The 21,931-nt window shown below is 49.6% G+C and overlaps 1 protein-coding gene across 2 annotated transcripts in view; it reads left to right on the top strand.

Annotated features, from left to right (window-relative positions):
* The window catches only part of BOC (BOC cell adhesion associated, oncogene regulated), a 54,796-nt gene that overhangs the window by 16,739 nt on the left and 16,126 nt on the right, over positions 1-21,931 (top strand). For both annotated transcript variants that reach the window (XM_071433351.1, XM_071433350.1), the window contains exons 2-3: positions 14,896-15,063; positions 15,431-15,709. In XM_071433351.1, the coding sequence (XP_071289452.1) occupies positions 14,979-15,063; positions 15,431-15,709 (364 nt within the window). In that variant the 5' untranslated portion in view covers positions 14,896-14,978. The remainder of the gene's footprint in view (positions 1-14,895; positions 15,064-15,430; positions 15,710-21,931) is intronic.

The following is a 21,931-nucleotide window of genomic DNA, read 5'->3' as shown; positions in this document are numbered from 1 at the left end:
GCACCTTTGCAGCATGAGAGTTTTTGATCACTTGTGCAGAATGCAGGTGGCCACAAACATGCCAAGGAATGGTTATACCATCACTACTGTGGGTGCATCCATGGCCAGTGACTAATAGAAAAGTGATGCATCCAGTGCTGGCCTTGAAGCATGCCCTGTGTCTGTTATACTTCTTTCAGACAGCCAAGAGAGGTCTGATCTATAGGAAATTAATATAATGTCACTCTGGTGTCATTGTTGGGATGAGGTATAGAAGAATAGGGGTGTGTAGACAAAAGGTGCATTTGTAGGATTGCCTGTGATGGGTTTCAGCTTTATTTTTGACATGTTCAATCTTGAATGCTTTCCCAGAGAGGTCAGCAGACCTGGTTGGAAATTCCATGTGCATGTCTTACTGCACAGCATGTCTAAACTTGCATATTTTTCATCCATTTTCTTGGATCCCTTAAGTCACCCAGGTACCCTTTCCAGCAGTCTTGTGAACCACGGGAGTAAAGCTCTGACTGATGGATAGGCACTTAGGTGGGAAGCAGAGACCAGTGTTTCCCCTCACTTGCCCAGTGCAACTTGGCACCCTTAGCTTCAGGGCTGGGATCAGCTGGTTTGCCCTCAAATCTTTGGCCCTGGTTTCAGGCTCCTCATAAGCACAGTAAATACCACTGCAGGTTTTCAGGTGAAGTGGGACTAAAATGCATGGTACCAGAGCTGTTGGTTTTTGCTCACTGTCTTGGAGGACTGCTTTCAGCCTGGACTTTGTCTTTATTTCATGTGCCCAGGTAGTTGCATGTGTGTGGTGCAGGAAGGTGTCCACTGAACCACACAGACTGCTGTACTTACACCTGCCCAGTTCTGCAAATCTTATTCTAGATGAAAACATTTTGAAGGTGTGAATTTCTCATTGTTTGTCCACCCTGGTGGTGGGTCTTCCTGCAGTAGTTCATCCCCTTGGCTTCACTAGTGCTTGCTGATGGGCTCAGTTGGCCTGTGACTGATGATCATGGGGTACTTGCAAATGGTGCCACATTGGCTCTGCTACTTCTCCTTCTCTGTTTACTTAGTTCTTGGCAGCTGGATGTTTGAATGTTTGCTTGACAAACACTTTCCCTAAGTCTCTGATTTCAGAAAGTTTAGTCTGACAAGCCCCAATGAATTATCCTGTTCCCTGTTGTCAGTGGTATCTGTCTCCCTTAACCACAATATTTTGTGTGCGCTGCAAATTCATATTTTCCCCTTGTTGCAGTCAGCATGCCGCTCCCTGTTTGGTTCAGTTACTGAGGCACTATCCCCAAGATGCTGACATCTGTATTTTACTAATCCAAAAATCCTGGGGCTACCAGGAAGCAGTAGAGATAATAACACTACATACCTGTCTAGCACCTTTCTATGAGACTCTGAAATTATCTGACTCATGTTCATCTCGTTACTGCTTGTACCAGCTGGAGTTTGCTGTTCCTGTTCTTGCAGCCTGGAAAGCTGAGACACAGGGTAGGAGTATATTTTGTCCAACAGAGGAGGCAATTTCAGAAATGTGGCATCATAACCTCCAAGACTATGAGTTTCTATCCATCTCTGTCTTGCTAATTTGCCTCCAAAAGGGAGAGAGATAGGAGTGGGGTTGTTGGTTTTGAGCAATGCTTTATTTGCAGTGATCCATGGCTGTATTAGGTGTCTCAGTAAATTCTACCCCAAAAGAAAAAAGCAATTGCAGTATTTCTCCAATTCTACCTTCCTTGCTCATGATCAGGGGTCCATAATGTAGTTCTCAGGAAGAAAACTATCCAAATACTGTCTCTTGTTGTCAGTTTGGTGGTTTGGAGTGATGCTGAGGGACAAGTGTTCACAGCGGGCCCGAAGAGGGTAAAGTCCTTACTGTGTTTCAGGGATGGTAATGAGACTTGTGAAAACATGTCTGCAGGTGTCTGGGTGGTCAGGCTGGGCTGTTAATCCATCCAGCTGCTGGCCTGTTTTGGACAGGGTCCAAGACCAGGTAGGACACTGCTGCTTTTCTTACAGCTTCCAAACACAGCTGAGGACCTTCCAAGCAAACCTGGGCTGGTTTATGGTTTTGAGTGGAAACCACAAGCAAACCACGTCAAATCACTGGATTCTGCCCCAAACCAGGCAGAGTGCATATGTTTCTGTTTCATTTTGCTTGGAGATAATTGGGAGAGGGAGGAAAACCTGCATGGATCCAGTGTTGATGTAAGGCCATAGGTGATCTATTCTTAAAGCCTTCCAGTGCCATTCCTATGGCTAGACCAGACAGATGAAGGCAGAATAATAAATAATACCCGAGCTAACATCTCCTGGGAGCTTGGGTTTAAGGGGAGGGATATTTTGTCTGAAACCCTTACAGAAAGGGACAGTTGGGAGGGGGATTAATGTAAATGTGGACCTTCAGCATATGTAATCTCAGCCGAGGTGATGGGGCAGTTGGGTCAGGGTTTCCTGTGCTGTGGGGCCCTGGAGCATAATGTGCAATGGAAATAGAAACCCTAAGAAAGAAAGAAAGGGGGAGAATTGCATGCCCCGGGGGGTAAAAGTGCATTTATTTTTCACACGTTGCATCAGAACGCACTAATTTTTGCCCAGGAGGGAGGGCAAGCACATGCAAAAACAGTCCAGCTTGCTAGGAAAGGGGTGTGGAAGTGTGATGCCAAAGAGCTCAGGAAATGTGTCTGTAGGACTGTTCCCCCCTCCAGTTCCATGCAGGGCACAAGACCCTGCAGCAGGCATGTGCCAGGGCTTTGTACTGGAGTCACGCTCTCCCCTTGAGCCCAGGGCACCCCGGCTCCCCAGTCTGTCGCCCTTCTCCCATTCCCTCTTCTCTCATGTGCTTTTATTCGTTCTGCAAACAGCGTATGCCAAATCCAACTTCACAGCTGGCTCTGCTCCACGTGTTTGTTTTCTATGCCTGCACGGCGCTCGCCAGCTCCGCTTGCGCCACGGCTCAGAGGTGGAGGCAGCGGTGGGGGCGGGAGAGCAGGGCTGGTGGGGAGGGAAACGGGAGCAGGCTGCTGCTTGTCAAGCCCTTATTTGTTTAAAGCTTAAGCCTGTTTGAGAGAGCCTTTTTGGAGTGAGGGGTAAGTGGCAGGGGTGGGATGCGGGGGAATGGAGAAAATAAACTGTGTCAAGGAAAGCAAACTTTACAGCTGGAATTGCTGCTGATGCTTGTTGTGTGAAAGGCCTGGGGAGGGGCCTTCGGCTCTGACGGGCAGCAGTGACAAGTGGGAAGCCAGGGGCAGGTCTGTGCTGTGTGCCTGATCCTCAGGGGCGCTGCTGCTGCTTGTTAAGGCTGGCTGTGGCACTTACTGGTGTGTCCTAGGAGCTGGCTGGGGCACAACAGGTGAGTCTCCCTTCCCAGGCTCTGAGGCAGCAGCATTTTGCCATCCTTTTGTTATGGAGCATCCCCTTGTCAACAGAGAGAAACCTTATGGCGGCCCTGCCCATCTGTGCAGGGTGACCTGAGCTCTTGCTTCATCTCCTGCCGTGTTTGGCTCACTGTCCTCAACGGGACCGTCATTTTTGGAAAGGCGTGTTTATTGTTGTGCTGATAAATGGGGCAAATCACATGCAAACACAACCTTTAAAAAAGCCTAAACAATGCAGCCCTCTCCTCTTCATCTCTGGGAAGAGGGGAAATCTGTCAGCCATCCTTAGACCCCACTGTGAGTGTGTCCCCCATGATCTTTCACCTCAGGGTGGGCCCCATGGGGTTTTGGAGCAGCATAGCAGCTGCTGATCATGGCACAAAGTAGGGCTCTGGCTCAGCCCATCTGGGTTCTGGCACTCAGCACTAATCCCTGCACCCCACCTTAGGCATTTGGCGCAAGCCAGAGCATTTTCTATGAACAGTCATTTCTGTCCCTTTGTTTTGCTAGCCTTGAGCTTCCTCTTGTGTTTTTTGGAGTAGTGACATGTCTTCCAGGGGAAATTTGTCCCAGCAGAGAGTTCTAGAGGCTTTTGACCTGCTCCCATAACGAAAATTATTATTGTTAGTGAAAAGCAATTTAGTGACAGCTATGAAGAGTAAAAACTCCCATTTATTCTCAAATTTAGGAAAGAAAAAAAAATCCCCAACTTTTAAATACCGTCTTCAAAGGACAAGAAAAATGGGCTTGTGCTCTTTTGCATCCCAGCAACAAGTCATTGCTGAAAGGAGTGCAAACTAGAAGGCAGTTTCTCTTTATGGTGGTGATGGGGATGTCTCTAAAGCCAGCCATCTGGGGATTAAACTTTGTATTGACGTTACTGGCAAGTACTTTGTCCTGTCTCTTTTGTGTGCTCTTCTGGATTTTGATGTCAACTGTGTTAAACTAGCCTTGTGCTTGTTAATGCAGTTTCTGGGCCTGCTCCCATTGAAGTCAAGGCAAAGATCAGGCTGATTTTGGTGGCAGTAGAATCAAGTCCTCTGTTATAATCCAGGGGATGTGTTGTTTTAGCAGGTATTTCTCCTGTGCCACTGGCTTAGGTTTATGATAAGCTTGGCTAGTTTTTTGCTGCAGCAGTTGTAGGCACCCTTGCTCTTCAAGTACATACTGGAAGGTTCAGAGCCTAGGAAAGCTACCCAAGTCTTTGCTCTGCCAACAGGAAAATTTCCCCATAGCAGCTTCCCCCAAGGAGGGCTTAACAGTGTCACTGGCAGTTTCTGTGAACTTTTCTGGTTTGTGGTTTGGGGTTTTTTTATTCATGTATTTGTTCCACTCTATTACTATTTCTAATTGGACATGGACAAGATTTTTCTATTGTTCCTAGACAAAGATTATTTGGATTCTTTTTTTTTTTTTTTTTTAGTTTGGTACTTAAAGGTATCCCATGTTTAGGCATATGAAGATTTGGGCTGCTCTTAAAAAGTGTCCATAGCTGCTGTGTCTGGCTTGTGATCTATTCTGTGAAAAAGAGCTTCTGAGTCTCATTTTGCAGATGGCCATAGCTGACAGACACTGAAATGTGCTTGCTCCCCGAGCACTCTTGCTGTGCTCCATGCAGATGCTGACTGGTGGGGTTTGTCCCCCACTCCTCTGTGCTTTGGTTCATGTTATACAGAAAGAGGAGTGTTTCAGCTGGTGGTTACCAGCATGAATGGATGCTGGGATATTTATTGTCTGTCCTCTTGCAAGCTTGACCCCATCACGTGACAGAAACAGTAAAATAGAGATGGGTCTTTTCAGGGCAGCTCCATGTCCCACCTTTGCCATGATTTGTGGTCTTCCTTCCCATTCTTGACCACTGCTGCGGCTGCAGGGAGGCCATAGGGTGATATTAGGTAGCCTAGGGTTTGGGGTTTTTTTAGCATTGCTGCGTCATCAGTGGCAAAATGGTTGTTCTGGTCAACATCTTGATGTCCTGTAGTCAGGGAGTGAGAGTTGCCTGTGTGTGTTCCCCAAGAGCTGCTGGGAAGCAATGGAGAGTGAAAACGGCTTTGGATAAGAGCATCCTGAAAGGAGTGCAAACTAAAAGGCAGTTTCTCTTTATGGTGGTGATGGAAATGTCTCTAAATGTCCATTTTGGACATTTAGATGTCCATTTTTCCATGGAATTCTCCATGGAAAAATGCTGTTTCGCTGAGACCAGGGCATGCTGCAGAAGTCTTAAGCTTTTGTCTCAGAGCAGCAAGGAGTTTCTGGTGGAGAGCAGGAGTGGTTTTCCTGCTATTCCAAGCAGGGCACATTTAAATTAAGTGTCAGCTGGGGAGAGAGAATTGCTTGAGAGGTGATGGTGTGAAGTGACAGCCCCTGCTCAGAGGAAAACAGGAAAAAGACTTGAGCCTGGATATGCATCTGGCAAGTGAGCTATAGCATTGCCATGTCATTGTCCTGAAGCAGTGGGGACAAACGCAACGTGAGGAAATCTGCCAAAATCCAACTCCTTTATTTCTTCTTTCTTGGCCCTGTCATCTAAATTTAATTTTCCTGCTCTTTATTTTCTGTCACCTTTATTCCGCACTTCCCTTTAGCATCTCTGAGGGCTTTTGCCTGGCATCACTTCCCCTACATCTGCCGGGCCTGCCTTCTCTCTGACCTCTCCCTAACCCAAGAGGCAATTAGAATCTCAACATCAGATTTCAAGGTTTGGGGTTTTTTTTTGTTTGCAAAGGATGAGAAGGGAAAAACAAAGCAGTGCCCTGAGTAATGTAAACACAGAGGCACATCTGTGCCTGTGTGATGACAGCTCCTGGTGGGAACTGCCCATCAGTCCCTGCGCCCTCCTCCACTGCAGCTGCTGACTGGGAGGGAACAACCTGAGGCCCGGCTCATGTTGGTGTAGGATTCAGAGTGGTGGAGCCCAGACCAGAGCCACCTGCATCAGTTGGCACTCACCACCCATCCTGTGGGTCCCACTGCATCAGTTGCCAGCAGAGCCATTCTCTGGGCTTTTCTTGTCCAGATGTACATTCTCACTTATTCCCAGCTCTCTCTATTACATGCTTTTCCTCTTTGTCCAAAGAGCAAAAAGGTATGGACAGGTAATTTTTTTTAGTGCTTGTATCAAGCATCCTAAAATAACTAACTCTTCTACCCAATGGTGTGAAGTCTAGAGGACATGGGATTGTTCTTCTGTGTTTAGTACAGCATCTGACTGCATTGACACTGATCTCCCGCTTCAGTTGTGATGGAATGATAAAGCAAGTGTTGTTTTGATGTGGCAAGAGAGATTGCTTCAGGCAAGCAATACAGTGCACTAAATCCCTTGCTTCTGAGACTGAAGGTGTGTTTTCACATCATACTGGTATCAGTGGGTGACCCCTTTCCTGCTGCCTCCTCTGAAATATTTCTTACAATGAAGATTCAGTGTTGTTCCATAGCAAAGCCTCAAAAAAGTGAGACTTTGTTGCTGCACATCAGCTGAGTTTATCGCAGTTGTGAGGAAAACTGAAAACACTCCAGAGCAAATAACACATCACAGGTGTGTTACTACATTGATGTGGTTTTCAAGGGGATCCTGACCCTTTTTTCCTGACACCAGCCTTGGCAAGAGAGTAAGTTGAGCTGCACCTCTGTGGGGCCTTGATCTCGATAGCAGCACGATCTTGATAGCAGCAATTCTGCTGGTTCTCTGCCATTTGAAAATCAAGCTCCTGAATTCAGGGCCTGCACCCTTCTGTAAGTGCTGCAGATGTACACCCCTTTCAGGATTCCTCAGCTCCCTAAACTGGGACCTTAGCTGCGAGGCGGGAGAGTCTACAGGTGGATCAAGAATGGGAAGGATGGAGAGTGCTGAGGAAAAGTTGGTGTAAAACTGTAGTAGCTCTCCAGTTTGAGAGAGTGATTCTGGACTGAAAGGTTTTGATTGGAGACACAGCCTGTCCCAGCCACGGGGGCAGCCCTGGCAGCTGCTCCAGGGCCCCTTTCTCCCGGCACACACTTGGGAGAAGGAGCCAGTGAGCAGCCAGTAGTTCCAGGCTTGTTGCAGCAACAACATCTGTTTCCTAGGTGCGCTTTGTTTCTGAAGAGGCTGTGCAGCACGCTCCATCTGCGCCCTTCTCTTTTTTTTCTTTTTTTTTTTTCCTCTTTGCCGCTTGTGCCGCGTTCGGGACGGCTCTTAGGGGAGGCAGGCACTTCCCGGGAGGACCCTGCGCCAGCTCCGTGCCAGCGCTGCCTGTCGGGCTCTTTGCACCCGGAGCAGTATTGTCAGCATCTTGACAGCTGGCCGGCTGCATGCTTATTAGTTACTACTTTCCTCTTGCCCTCCACCTCTCCTTCGCCTCCCTAACCACCTCCACCCTCTCCCTTCCCCCTTCCCGTTCCTGCCCCATCGGCTGGGCAGCCCTTCGGGGAGCCCCCAGCCTCTCCAGATTAGAGCTCTCCAGGGACTTCGTCCTTTTGAAAGGAAGAAAGAAGGAGAAAAAAAGAAACCAAAACAGAAGGGAAAAAAAAAAAAAGGAGGGGGAGAAGGAGGGGAGGAAAAAAAATTTATTAAAAAAAAAAAAAAAGAGAGAGAGAAAAGAAAGAGGGGAAACAGAAGAATGAAAACAGACCCAAGGGGCAATAGTCCCTCGAGCCATTTCACTGCATTACAATGAATATGGACTCTATTAAGCTCCGTTCTGCCTGTTAGTGTTTCCCAGGGCAACACAGCTCCCATATGGCAAGCATGCAGCAGATTAGGGTAGGCCTCCGGGCTTCATTGAGGGCCCGAGGCTTGACTGGCAGTTGAACCCCATCCTTCCCCCCCCCTCCTCACACTTGACACTGCCTGTGTTTATCTAAAGCAAAAGGGCCCGGGTGGGAGAAGGGGGCATTTGGGGGGTTATTGTCCCGGGCAATGGGAGAGGGCAGGGAGAGGGGTGGGGGGTGATGAGGGAGGGAGGTGGGATGGAGTAGAAAAGGGGTGGGGGGGGCGCAGCCCCTCATACATATTCAGGAGGTGTCTTGAATGGGCAGAGGAGAAATAAAGCAGATGGAATTCATGTTAAAGAACAGCCACAATCGCCCTCCAAAAACAAGGAGAGAAAAGCGGGCAGCCTTAAAGAAGCGTAGGGAGCAGCGTTTATCCAATTAGCAGGGTTGTCAAATTGAATTTACTCAGAATGGAGGGGGAAGCCGGGGGGGGGGGGGGGGTGAAAGAGGGAAATTAAGTGTCTAGGGCATGGGGGGAGCATGATATTGAAGAAAGGAGGTGGATTTTCTTTTTTTCTTATGCTTTAGCCTTGTATTTTCAAGGACTGGAGCTGCTTTCAGGGCACACCAAGGGGCAGCAAAAGCCAGTGTGTATACTCTTGTTTTAGCACAGGGCTCCTCTCCCGGTAACTGTGGAAAAAAGGACGTGTACCTGTGGGGCAAGGCCATCCTTGCATCCGTGGCCTGCCTGCACTAGAGCTGTCCCCCAGCTGACAGGTCCTACCATGCCACAGGCAGCGCCCAAGGTGAGGCTCACCCACTGCGGTGTCACTGCTGTGGTGACACTGGGGAGCCCGTGGCAGGTGTGAGGGTGGCATTTCTTCTTCAAGAGGCCTCACGCTTGCTGGCTGATGAAATGCCAACGTGAAGGGGTTTTCTGGGTCTCAGCAAAGTCAGCCTGATCAATGCCAGCTGGAAAGTGGCGCTCAGTTCAGAGGAGCTGTTGGATGGAGAGCTGCCAGAAACTGCAGGCCTTGGGTCCTCAGGGATATGAGCAAAAGTCAGACAGGCTATGAGAAGGCTTTGCATCCTGTTGCTAAGTCAAAGCCAGCATGCCCAGTCCTCTCCCTGGTGATGATGCAGGCTGTTATGGAAAGAAACTGCTCAGGGAAGCAGCTTCATCTTGAGGAAGACAAAAAAGTTACAAAGATGTTTGCATGTTTGGTTTGTTGCTGGTTTGGTTTGCATGAGCAGTCCTGTTCAAGGAAAAGAGTTTTCCCTGCAAGTTTAGTTTATTTTTTAAAGAGGTGTCTATTTCTCAGGACTTGCTTGAATTAAAACTGTGGTTCTTTTTAGGGTCACCCAGTTGCAGTTTTTAGGAAAACTCACTGATCTCTGGTGGTTTTGCCATGCCAGGTTTTATTCTGGATATTTTCTTTCTGAGTATGAGCATGAATTTATCCCAGGCTTTCTCTGTTGTGGCTTTTTGATGGACTCTCTGAGCTCACAAGCAACCACTGAAAGAGTCTTTTTGCTTAATTGCTTTAAAAAAGGGAGAAGGTGACCCTCTCATACAGTTAGTCAAGGGCTATGTTAAAAGAGCTAATGCACTCTTAAATCAGAAGCTCTCAGTGCTACAAGAGGGAAGAAGGGGCAAGCTTTTATCCCTTTTTCCACAAACACTGTGCTACCTCCTTGACTTCAAACATAGTGGTATAATATTGGGTTCTGCCTTTCTGCCCACTCCTGATACCACCTGATTTTCCCATTTGGGATCCTGCCACTCCTTATGGCATCTGCACACCCATCCCCATCAGCTGCCCATGATGTTCTGTGGGAGAGGAGCTTCTGTCCTGCACCAACCTGTCCTTTTCCCAAACCCTTTCAGAGAAAATGAGCCTAACTTATCTGTGTGAAATTAATACTTTGAAATGGGGACAGGGGTTCGGTAGAGGTTAATTTTGCCCTGTGGGATGTTACTGTTTGATGGGTCAGGGAGAAGCAGCCAGGGATGTCCAGATTGCTGTCCATGCCCAGGAATCCTGCAAGGACTTTGCAGCTGATCTGCTCAAAGATGTCACCTGGACAGTATTTTTTCAGCTAGAGGATTATACAGTTGTACAGTGGGATTTTTCAGAGGGGATGGAAAACATTTAGCATCCAAGAACAACTTGCTTGATAGAATGGAGGTTCCAATCAGAGAGCTTTTGATTTCCAGCCCCACTTGCCACTGCTTTACTGGATAACCTTGGGCCAGGTTGGCTTCCTCTTCTAGCCCTCAGATTCCTCAATTTGTAAAACAAAGGGGTGCAGTTGGTCTTTTCTTTTTCACGTTTTTTTTTTTTTTTCAGTGGTTTTTGCTTTAGGCAGGAAAAAACTACTGTGTTGTATTAAAAAGTAATGATTACAAGTAAAATTGGCTCGTAATACTGTGTAAGACATTGCTTTTTCTGAAAAGCTGAGGTCTCAATGTATGAAACAGAGAGCTGGGAGTTTCACTGTCCCTGCTTGACCTGCTGGAAACAGAGAGCAGCTGCAGTGAATTCTCCAGAGTCACCCAGGGTGTCCCCAGCTGGTGGCTGGACTGAAGTTGCTGCAGCCTTTCCCTCGGTGCAGAGCAATACTTGCCCCTTCCCACTGTTCATGCCTTGCAGGAAGAAGTTCCCAAGGTCCATCTGAATATCACAACCCCAGCCTGCTGCCATGTGCTCGGTGACTCCACACAGCTCCCGGTCTGCCTGGGCATTCCCGCAGCCTTCCCATCCATCCCTGCCTGGGATGTGTGCTGCGGGATGCTGCCCCGGAGCTGGGGCACAGGCTGGTTCCTATTTGGGAGCCTTGTAAATTACAGGCAATGTGGCAGTAACAAGGGCTGCTTGGCTGGCCCTTGTTAAGCAGGAGGGGGCTTGGGGCTGTGAGCTGCAGTTCCTCAGTAAAACCTTCAGTTTCTAATCAGCAAACACCTCTCCTGCGGCCTGTGCTTAATTCAAATCCCTTTTTCCTTTCGAGATTTGTCACCCCCCCCCGCTCAGGCGCGGGCCTTTCTTCCCTTTTATATCTTCACCGCTGGTTTTCCTTTCTCGCTCCGCTGCCTTTGCAGTGCCCTCCGCCGCCATGGCACAGCTGGGGCTGCAGGCAGGGGCCTCGCTGGGCTTAGGTGTGTGGTGGGAAGCTGAGCCGACAGATTTTACACCCCCACCACCCCTCCTTAACTGATTAAGCTCTCGTTAATTTTGTTCTCTTAATAGCCCCTCTTTTGATTTACTGGGCTGTCTGAAAGGGACTTAGAGCTCCACCGACAGGAAATTGTTATTTTAACCTGGCAGGAAAGAATTTAAAATAAATAAACAAACAAATTTTTTTTCCCCTCCCTCTCGAATCTCTTTAAATTACTTTAACTCTTTCTTTTCCTAGATAGCAATTAAGCAGGAGCTGTCAGGAGTGGTATTATAGGTGACTGCAGAAGTGCTGGCAACCAGGGGCACTTCACAAGCTACCTGCCTTGGGGAGAGGAGGCAGCAGAGCAGGACCCCGTCATGCAGCAGTCCTGCAGCCCCTGGTTCAGCCCCTGGGTCCACCACCTCTGGGAAGTCAGCTGGGGTGCCTGGGGTCTCCTCCACTTCCCACCTCTGCCTTCTTTCCCACTGCAGTCCACTCTGGTGCTGCTGGCAGGACAGGAGGCAGATCGAAAGCTGCCTGATTAATAAAGTTCCTTGCTTTGCACTATTGCAGCCTGCTTAAGGACAGCATTTTCAAAAGAGGTCAGCTCCCATTTAGGCATCGAAGTAAGTTGGTTGCCTATTCAGGAGTGCTCAGCATGTCAAGAACTGAATGCTTTTGAAAATCTGGCTTCAATTGTAAAAGCTGAGAATTTCAAAATCTGGCCCCGGATCCTAATAGTTCTTTTGGAATTGATGTTTTCATTCATTTTCCTCATTATTTTTATGCTGGCCATTTACTTTTTGTACTTCACTCAGCTGTGAAAGAAATGGCCACATGTCCCTATTTAGAGCTTGTACTCTTGCCTGGAGGTTTGGGGAGGTACCATACATACACTCGTTGCAACACACCTTCTCTCCTCATTCTCTGCTCAATACTGTTCAATCTGCCTAGTGCTGTGGCCAAATTTTTTGAGCTCCCTTTTTTTTCTCCCCACCTATTGCTCTTCATCTTTTCACAGACCTGGGGGCAGCCAGTTCAGTCACTGCATCGATGTGCCTGGGTGGTCCTAGCTCACGAGGGGTCTCATGCACAGTTCTGTGCCTTTGGCTTTGCCCTTCTGGCCAGAGGCTCTGTGCAACGCAGAGCTGCAGGGAGGTCTGGTTGGAATATCTTTGCCTAACCCCTTCGTCAGCCTGGGCTCCAGGGAGCAACTCCTCTCTGTCCAACATTTTTCCATCCTGCTGCCAAACCCATCCAGATAGGGGGAATGAGTCAGCTTTGCTCCATAGGCTTCCAATGCTGAGGAGCCAGACAGTAAGTCCTACCCCAAAATGTTTCTACTGCATCAGTGAAAGGCTTTCCATCTCCAGTAAACATTAAGGTGTGAGGTGTTTTTAAGCCTGAACTACCTCAAAATCTTTTCCAGATGAGTGTAATTAGTGTGACCTTAACTTGTGCATCAGCAGTGGTGTCAACACTGCATGTTGTGGTATGGACAGACCGAGGGCACTTTTACAGCCATCATCAGTGGTGACTCCCTGTGGTGGCTGTGGCATAATGAAGGGTGCTTTGGTGGCTGTCTTACATGGAGAAATAAACTTGAGCAACTCAGATGGGTCTCCAAGTCAATCACTAAAGTGTCCTGATTGACTTGGAGCTGTCAAGTCACTATGTGCTGGTTGGTGGGGGAAATTTTGACGCTCTTCTGAGGTGAGGAGAGTGAACACCAAGAAGGATGAGGTGTGTGGGAGGGAAGTTGCTGTCTTGTCTCTTTGGCACTGGAGGTTACCCACAGGGATTTCCATATGTAACGGGGCTGTGGCCTGCAGTAGCTGGAGTATGGCCTAGTGTTTTCTCTGGATGCCTTCAGGATATGTCCAATGTCTGAACTCCATCCATGCTCCTGGATGCCTGGAAGCCACATTGGGCCATGCCAAGCTAGACTTAATTTATTCTGCCTCTCAGTAGGGCTTGTCATCTTGGCCTCACAGCCACTATACCCATGATCCTGTAACTCCTGTAAAGAGCTGCCTTGGGCCAGCCAGTGCACTAGATTCATACTGGCCTGCAAAGGGCCATGTAAAGATGCTCTTTGTGGCCTTTCCAAACTCCAGCAGCATGTTGCTTTACTTGGTGTTTCTTCCTTTTGAAATCACCAGCTCTGAGGAGGTTTTTCTTTCCTCTTCTCAACTTTATGTGTCTCTTCCATGACTTCTCCTTCAAGCAGAGCTGGGGGGGGGGAAGGAACAGCTTGTGAGGCTGTCAGAGGGACAGCCCAGTTTGCAGAGAGGCATGCAAGCCAGCCTGCTGGATTCTTGCTGTTACAATGTGCATCTCAGCATGCTGGCCATAGACATTGCCCTGTGCTGCACTTCTGCACCTTTGCTGTCACCAAAAGCCAAGCAAAGTAATTTGAGAGTAGCTTGGTGATATTTCCCCAAATATGTGTGGTTTCCTTCCTAGCAGTAATCAGCCTTGCCTTGAACAACTCACCAAGCATCTCAGGGGGAGTATGTGTCAGTCCTTACTTTAGGAGTTAGGAGGTTTAATTTTGGGGGTTATGCTTGAAGAAACTTGTGCCCTTTTTTGACTGAGATGGGTATGGAGAACACATGCTCAAGCAGGTGATAGCTCAAGCAGGTGATAGCTCAAGCAGTGACCATGGTGGAAATAGGAAATACCACCCTGCAGAGTCAGGTGCTCCTGAGGATGGTGATTGTGGCGAATGAGCTGTTTGCTGCAGGGGGAGCAGGCAGTGTAACTGCTCTTTGGGCTGGCTGCCATGGCCGCTTTGGGTTTGGTCTTGGGCTTCTTCCCTGTAGACATGCCACAGGAGCAATTCTTCAGTGCCCTAAGGCTTGCAGGTCGTCTTAGTGCTGCAGCTGAAGGGAGCTCAAAATCCTATAGCTGCATTATGATGCCAGTAAGGGAAATCTCCTCTTGACTTCAGCCTATTGCCTTCAATTAAAGATGAACTCAGTCTGACATCTGAGATGTCTCTTGGGGTGACTGTTGAGGTCTTTAATCCCCCTGACCTGGCTTGTCTGCTTTAGTGTTCGTTCATGGGTCTCCAAAGCAGCTGCTGCAGTGTGCAGCTCTTCACAGCAACCTGGGTTGTGACAGGTGGCCTTACATTTCTAGTTTTTTGGGGCTAGTCGACACTTTCAAGTATGAACCTGGTGGTTTGTGTAGAGTTAAAATAGGTGGTGTGTTTCAGGCAGAACAGTTAATCTGAAGTATTTTCATAGGTTGAGTCTCTTAGTTAGAGTGGACTTGTACTGCTCATTTACTTTAGTGTTCAAAATAGAATATATTCCAGACATAGCCAAGAAGTGGCAGCAACACTCAGTGGATATCTTCAGTGACACTTTGTTAGAAATGTTTGTGTTTTGCTCCTGAAAATTGCCCGGTGTGCATCGCTGTCATTCACTGTGCCAAGTACAAAATGGGGCAGGAGACTGTGTGTCTGTGTGTGTGTGTGTGTACTTAGGATGGGATGTCTTGGGAGACTCCCAACTGTGCCTGGGGGAGAGCCTGGAGAAGAGAAATGCTTGCATCAGCATCTGTAGTCTCCTCAGGCCACTGGCTTGGTGAATCTGGCAGTTTAGGGATGTTGGTAGAGAAGCCAAGCAGGGTTGGGTTTCATCCATCCTGTCTCTCTTGTCATCCACAGGAATCCACTGCCACAAATCCACTGCATCGCCTGCGGCAGCTTATGGGACCCTTCCCTGGGCAGCCCAGGTCACAGCACATGGGATGGCAATGACACGTGGAAGGAAGAGGCCCATGTCCCCCATCCCTTGCCTCATGCTTGTGGCTGCCAGCTGTTTTGCCAAACTGAGTGAGTGTCTTTTCTTACCCATTCTGGTTTCCCTCAGTGCTGTTTAGCGTAGCCATGCCTCACAGACAAAGAGGTTTCCTCTCTCTGCTGTTCCCTGAGTAGCCTTGACCAAAGGTCTAGGTTCAAACCCTCTTCCAGAGGAGGATACATTTGGAGTCGAACATTTCTCTCAGGCAGTGCCAGGAAGAAATGGGCTGAGGTTTATCTCTAAAAATTAGGGTGGGTGTATGAGGACTCCAGGGGATGGTGCAACACAAGGAAAGGCCACTTGGAATGCAAATAGTACAGCACTGCAGCTTTTTCCTCTGTCCATTCTATTGCTGAGTCTCACAGAGCTTTCTTATTCCCGTTTTTTCCCTCTATGCAGGTGAATCTCTGCAGGTCACAGTGCAACCTGCTTCTATTGTCCAAAAGCTTGGAGGCCCCGTCAGCCTGGGGTGTGTGGTGGACCCCCCTCGCGTGAACCTCACCTGGAGACTGAATGGGAAGGAGCTGGCTGGATCGGACGAGGTGCTGGGTATCCACGTGGAGCAAGGGAAGCTCATCATCACGGCTCTCAACAACCGCACCGTGGGGCGCTACCAGTGCATTGCTCGTGTGCCTGAAGGAGTCATTGCCAGTGTCCCTGCAGTGGTAACCTTAGCTAGTGAGTAGCTTTAGTTCTCCGACAGCCCCTGCCTTGCTTGGGCCATTGCTCACATATCTTGAGAGGCTCATCCATTCTTGCTTGCTCGTGCTGGCATCAAGGGATGACTCCTTTGGCATAGGCCCTTTTGTAGCATTTTTGGTCATGGACTGGATGACATGGTGTGGCCCAGTCTGACCCAAGCTATCCTCCTCCTGAGTGATAGGCTGCAGATCTGTCCTTCAGGGAGAAGGTTTTGCAAGACCAGGGAATGCCTGAGCTGTGTTTCCTGACAGGTAGGCTGCCTCCTCTGGTTCCTAACTTATTGATGGAGTTTATAAGTAGTACGTGCTGGAGCTGATGGCCCAACTGCTGCTGGGGCTGCTGCCCGCACAGGGTCAGTGTGTGCTACGTTTTACTGCCTTCTTGAGACACAACTCTGAGCAAGGGACTTTGCTCCTATTCCTGAGCTTATGTGCTCCTCACTGCTGCCCTCTGGCACTGGGAGACGTGTGCATGGTCAGAGGTGTCTTAGGTGGACAATTTTTCTTACAAGCACCTGGTTTTGGCCACATGTTGTATGTATTTGGCCAGAAGGGATTGTATCTGGATGCATGTGAGAAAGAGCAGTGGAGAACCCCACCTTCTCAGAAATCCACACAGTGTTTGGTGGAGCAAGTGTGTGCAGAGGAGGCTGCCATTGCCTTGCAGTGACAGTCCCTGAGTGTAGAACGGGCTTCATCTTTCCCAGCAAAAGGGAGTTTGGGGCTAAGTCTTAAGAAAATGAAGACGTGAAGATGTTTGTGCAAAGTGGGGCCTGGCTTTGCTTTAAAGCCAAGAACTATTGGCTTGTCACTGATACATTAATCAGGAGTGAAATGTTTAGGCCAGACAGGGTGGGAGGAGGAGGAGGAGACTAGGGAAAGCAAGGAGAGAGTTGCTGAACTCTGAAGCAGGGTGGGAGGGAGTTGTCACGGGGCCGAATCTGTTGGGGGATTTGGCCTGAGCCCCATGCTGAGATTAAGTTTCGGAGAACACATTCCAGAGCAGAAAGGGGGCTGTGTGTGCTGGTGGCCTGATAGAGAGAAGGAAAGGAGGAGAGAGGTGGATGGGATTACCAAGGGCATGGTTTGAATTTAGGAGAGTAGGGTGTGCACAGCTCCTCATCCTGATCATCTCCTGCTTAGCTGATCCCCTTTTCTTTTTTCACTTGCATCCCAGCCCACTACCACCAACTCTGTCTCCTGGGAAAAGTATGTCTGACCTATCTGACTGCTTTAGCAGTGAATGGGGGACAGGTCCTAAGGCACCAGAAGGCCCCATAATGTCCTTCAGGACAAATCAAAGCTTCTGAGTAGTGCATCAGCCCTCTCCAGGAGCCAAATTACCTTTGCCTAGTGTGTGCAAAAGAGAAGGACTTGGCCATTGCTGTGTCCCTGTTGTGGCAAATGCAATTCTGAGAGGAAGTCAGGAGCCCCACTCAGTGGAGCTCACAAAACTGGAGCCAGAGGTTGGATGATCAAGCAGCTAATCCATTGTGGAAAACCCCTGTGCTGTGCTGCACGGGTCCCTCATCCTCAGGGGTAGCTGGGGATGGCAGAGCATCCCACACACCCGGATAGCCTCGGGTGATAGAGAGCACCCAGATGGGGAAGATACAGCAGTCAGTGAGTGAAGAGAGAGATAGGGCATCCCAGTGAAGGTGTTGGACTCAAGGTGTGGGAGGAGAATCTTCTGGAGAGGCTCAAATAACCAGTCTCATGTTCATGAGCTGGAGTCTGCTTGCAACAGTGGTGTTGCTCTGAAAGAACAGGGAGCACCACTTGGTGGTGGAGCTGAGTTTGAAAGCTTGGTAGCAGCTGTGCCCCAGGCTTTCTATGCTGCTCCAGACCTCCTCTACAGGACCTTGCTCAGAGCTGATTCAGTGGCGACCGTGGTGCAAGGAAAGCCCCTGGCAGGTCAGCTTGCAGTTGATAAATCTCTTCCCGAATAACCTTCGGGGCTGAAAGAAAACCCTGTGAAAGTCTTAGTTCCATCCAAAAATTATTTTGGGATGGCAAGGGGAAAGTGAAACTGCAATGTGTGAATGAAAGCAGTGGGGGGAAGGATGGCGATGGAAACATTTTCAAGGCTTGGTTTATTTTGGAAGAGGACCTGGAGTCATTGGAAGAAGTGACTTGCTAGGTTTTGAGGAGTGTAGGTAAAATTGTCTGGCCAACTTTAGGCTATTTCTCCTCTTTCTTTGGGCCTTGTTTGAAGGAAGGAGTCTGGAATGCCCCAGGCTCTGTGTGCCCAGTCCCTTGGGGCCTGCTGTGCTTTGTTGACAGTCAGCAAGCAGATAGCCATCACTGCAGTGCTGGCAGCCTCGGTGTAGCCCTGGGACTCACACCTCCTTCTCTCATCTGAGCTGATGAGAGTGATGTTGAGGCCATCTCTCTTCCCCCTGGCTCAGAGTGCTGGTTGAAACTTGCATTTAATTTCTCCAGCAGAGATAAAATAACTGTTGTATATCCAAGAGGTGGAGGGAGGAGGGATTTGCAGAAGGGAAAGATTTCACGAAGTGACAAAGGGAGCAGCCCTTCAGGCATCACTTGGGCACCATTGGGTCCAGTTAGAAATGAAGTGGAGCTCCACAGCAGTGGGAGCACCTTGGCAGCCCATGGCATATCAGTGCAGGTCACTGCACAAGATCAGCCCTGCAGGCCCCAGGGCAGCACTGCAGTCTGGGACAGCTTGTATGGATAAAACAGGAGTATCCCTGATTTTCCAAACCAGGCTTTAAGCCTTCATATGAATGAAAGCTGCAAAGAAGAAATGTTTTCTGTGCCTGATTCTAGGTGGCAAAGTTGCGATCCTGCCAGAAAGCCCTGCCCCAGCCCCTCTCCTGGGCAGGGGTGCTGTATGTAAAAGGCACAGCTGCAGTGGGCTCTGGTGGGGCTGAGTGATTCCACCATGGACTTGTACATGGTGCTGAGGGTTGGTTCTGTAACAGCTATAGGCTTGGAAGGTGAGGAGCTCTTCATGGAGCTCACAGGGGCAACTGAAGTGCAGGGCTGGAGCAAGGCTGATGAGCAGAGGTAACGAGAGCTGTGTAATTCCCAGAACTCATCTGTATGCATAGAAAATCAGGGCATCAAACACAGAAGCAAGCCTGACCTGGATAGCCATGATATTTGAACACAAAACAGAAAAATAGATGAGGGGTGCAGTAAAAAACCTCCACCTGTTCCAGTGTCCCTGTGGCCGGGGGTGTGGGATTGCAGGTACCTGTGTCTCGGGAATGCAGTGGGCAAGGGTGGCTCATTGCCCTGTTCCCTCCATCAGTGCCATGGGTGAGGTCAGTCCTCAGCCTTGTGGCACCACGTGTGGGAAGCTGGGCCTCAGCATGTGGAGCTTGTGGGCAGTGACCTTGCACAGGGTCGGGCTGGGCATCCCCCAGGAATTTGCAGCTGCTTTCTGAAGACAGCCCCATTCATTTTCCTTCGCCAAGGCCTCTCCGCAGATACTCCCCAAAGGCAATGGCAGGAGGGAGGGAGGGAGGGAAGGAGGGAGGGAAAGAAGAGGATAGCTGCCTGTTGGAAAAGCATATGCAGAGCAGGCACAGGAGCTCTGGTCCCGGGGGCAGATTTGATGTGAGGAGGGGAGAGAAGGAAAACACAGGTGGTGTTTTGTGAACCATCGGAGCTGTGGCATGAGGACTGTGAGATGGCCCAGGGTGGGGGAGATGGGCTGGGGTGGGTATCAGTAGGCTGGAGTCCGTGGGACTGTGCCTGTCTCAGCAGGGTGGGAGGAATCTGGTGATGACAGCACCACTGCCCAGGCTCCTGTGGTGCTGGCTGGATGGGGAGTGAGAGCCATAGCCCTAGGCTGCTCTCACAGCTGAGGGGGGAACAGTGGAAGGTGCCTGCCCCCAGGCTGGAGGACCCTATTCCTGCCTTTTCCCCTTCCCTCTCTTTCCTCTTTCACTCTTCCCTATGGCAGGGAAACCTTTTACCTTGGGGCCATCATTTCATTTACTATTGCTTCTTCTCCAGATTTATTTATGGTCTCCCATTCATTTAATCAGCTCTGTCTCGCCTGCCTCGTTGCTTGGCCCCCAGCCCTGGGACTCAGCTGGTTTCTCTCCCCAGTGACAGCAGCACAGTTGGCTGCACGGCTGCACCCCGGCTCACCCCATCACGCCTCGGAGCCGGCTGCAGATGGACATGAGCAATGGCCTTTGGTTGCACTCCCTCCTAAACAAAAAAAGGGGGGAAAAAGCCCTCTTGTCCCAGTACGGCTGGGATTGGTAGTGCTCAGTCTGTCTGTCCGCAGCACCTCCCGGACAATGGCTGGGAGATGAGGACTTGCTTCACTGTGGTCAGGCGTGTCTTTTAAGGACAAGAACATGGGCTGGCGCGCTGGGTGCTGCCATATGAGAAGGAAAACTCAGCCAGTGAGAGGGGATGTGGTTTCTCCCAGCTGCAGTGGTTGTTAGACTCCTTTGCAAATTGCATGTTAGATGTGGGGCCTGGCTGCCACTGGCTGCGCAGCTGAAGGGGCAAGTGCTGCATATCCCCCTGGCATGGATCCTGTCCTCCAGCCCTCCCTGCTGGGGGGGACATGCATGGTCCCCCCACAACTCAGAGGCAGCTTGTTTGAACTCCCCAGGACGAAGCTGGTTGTCCCAGCTTGGCACTGCGCCCTCTGTTTTGCTGTGCTGGGGCCAAATGCAACAGGATCTGTGGGGGAGCTTGTCCCATGCACAGAGGGGGACAGGGGTGACCCTGACCACCCCTCACCACAGGTCTGGCTGACCCATTGGCCCTAAAGGATGGCTCTGCATGCCCATACCAGTGGTGAGCAGGGCAGTTGAGATTGCCTGTGGCCAAAATCCACTGGCAAGTGAACCAGTCTTGTTCTTTGTGGGGAAGTAGGAATTTAGGAGAGTAGTTTGGCAGGAAGCTCGTACACTTGGCATATGAGAAAGTAGTTTGTCCCAGTTCTGCTATTTTTCCCCTCTCCCCTGACAGCTTCACTCTGCTTCTCCAAAGGCACCTGGTTCTTGGTCCCCCAGCCCCCTCAGGATCCCTTCCTTTCCTCTGTTCTTTCCCCCATTGTCTACAGTTTCATCTCTTGTCCCTCACTTCTGGGCTGAGGGGAAGCCAGGAAGAGCTGCAGCTCCCTACTGTGGAGCTGCACCACCCACAGCTGTGATATGTGGGCTGAGCCACCATCTGGGGGGCTGTCTGGGAGAGGCCCCCATGTCTGCCTAGCCCACAGCCATCCCAGGGGGTGCCATGGCTCAGGGTCATCATTTTCCATCTTCAAGATGGCTCTGCTATGCCAGGACCTTGGGTCTGCTCTTTTTCCAGGCTTTTGGGCCACTTCTTCTCCTCAGGGTATGTGTGCATGTACACGTGCTCCATGTAAGTGTGTGTGTGCAGATCCCTGCCAGCATTGCTGGAGCCTGTGCCTTGGCTCCAAAATCTTAATTTGGCTGTGATGAATCCAGACCACCAAGGCACACATTAATTTTCCTGATGCTCGTTTATATTTCGTTGATCAGCAAAACATGCGCAGTGTGGGCAGGCAGACCCTGGGCTTTCGCCACTTCTCCACCTCTTTCCATTTCTGTGGCTCTCACTGTTTTATTCCTTGATCAAATATAAAAAGCAAAGAGGAGAAAATATCCATCATCGTTCCCTGCCCCAGCAGTAACTTTCGTTGGAGGAGGAGTGTGAGGCGCTGCCAGCTTTTCACAAGTTAAGAGTTAACTTTCATCTGGCTTTAATATCCAATGGAAACATGGCTCCCCTCCTCAGCTTGTCTTAAAGAATTAATCACATTTCTGAAGTTCAGCTGTATCCCTTCTTTTTATTATTTTTTTTAATTGAACAATGCCAAGAAATTCCAGAAGTATTAAGCATGTTCACTGCAAATCATTTTTATGACATTGCAAAACCTCCCCTTTTCTTTTCAACCTCCTCCCCTTCCCTCAGATCTGGGCCCGGGACCACTGGCTCCCCCAGCAGCTGCCCGACAACCCCTCCGCACCGCGCTCGGGGAGGCTTTCTCGATGCCTTGCCAAGAGAGCTGGTTTTTATTTAAACTCCATAAAGGGTCTTGGTTTAATCAGAAAATCTACTTGAGAAATTTCATGTCACTTTTCCATGACTGTGGGTGGGAGAAGCTTGGAGCCAGAGTTGTCTTTTGCCCTTGGAGCGCTGCTGCATTTCCCAGAGAACACATTTTTCTGCTGGC

Source organism: Agelaius tricolor, unplaced genomic scaffold, assembly GCF_023055355.1.
Source record: "Agelaius tricolor isolate 1412-34295 unplaced genomic scaffold, bAgeTri1.0.p SCAF_9, whole genome shotgun sequence".
Taxonomy (NCBI): domain Eukaryota; kingdom Metazoa; phylum Chordata; class Aves; order Passeriformes; family Icteridae; genus Agelaius; species Agelaius tricolor.
The sequence above is the reverse complement of the archived record's forward strand: the minus strand, read 5'-3'. Positions and strand labels throughout refer to the sequence as shown.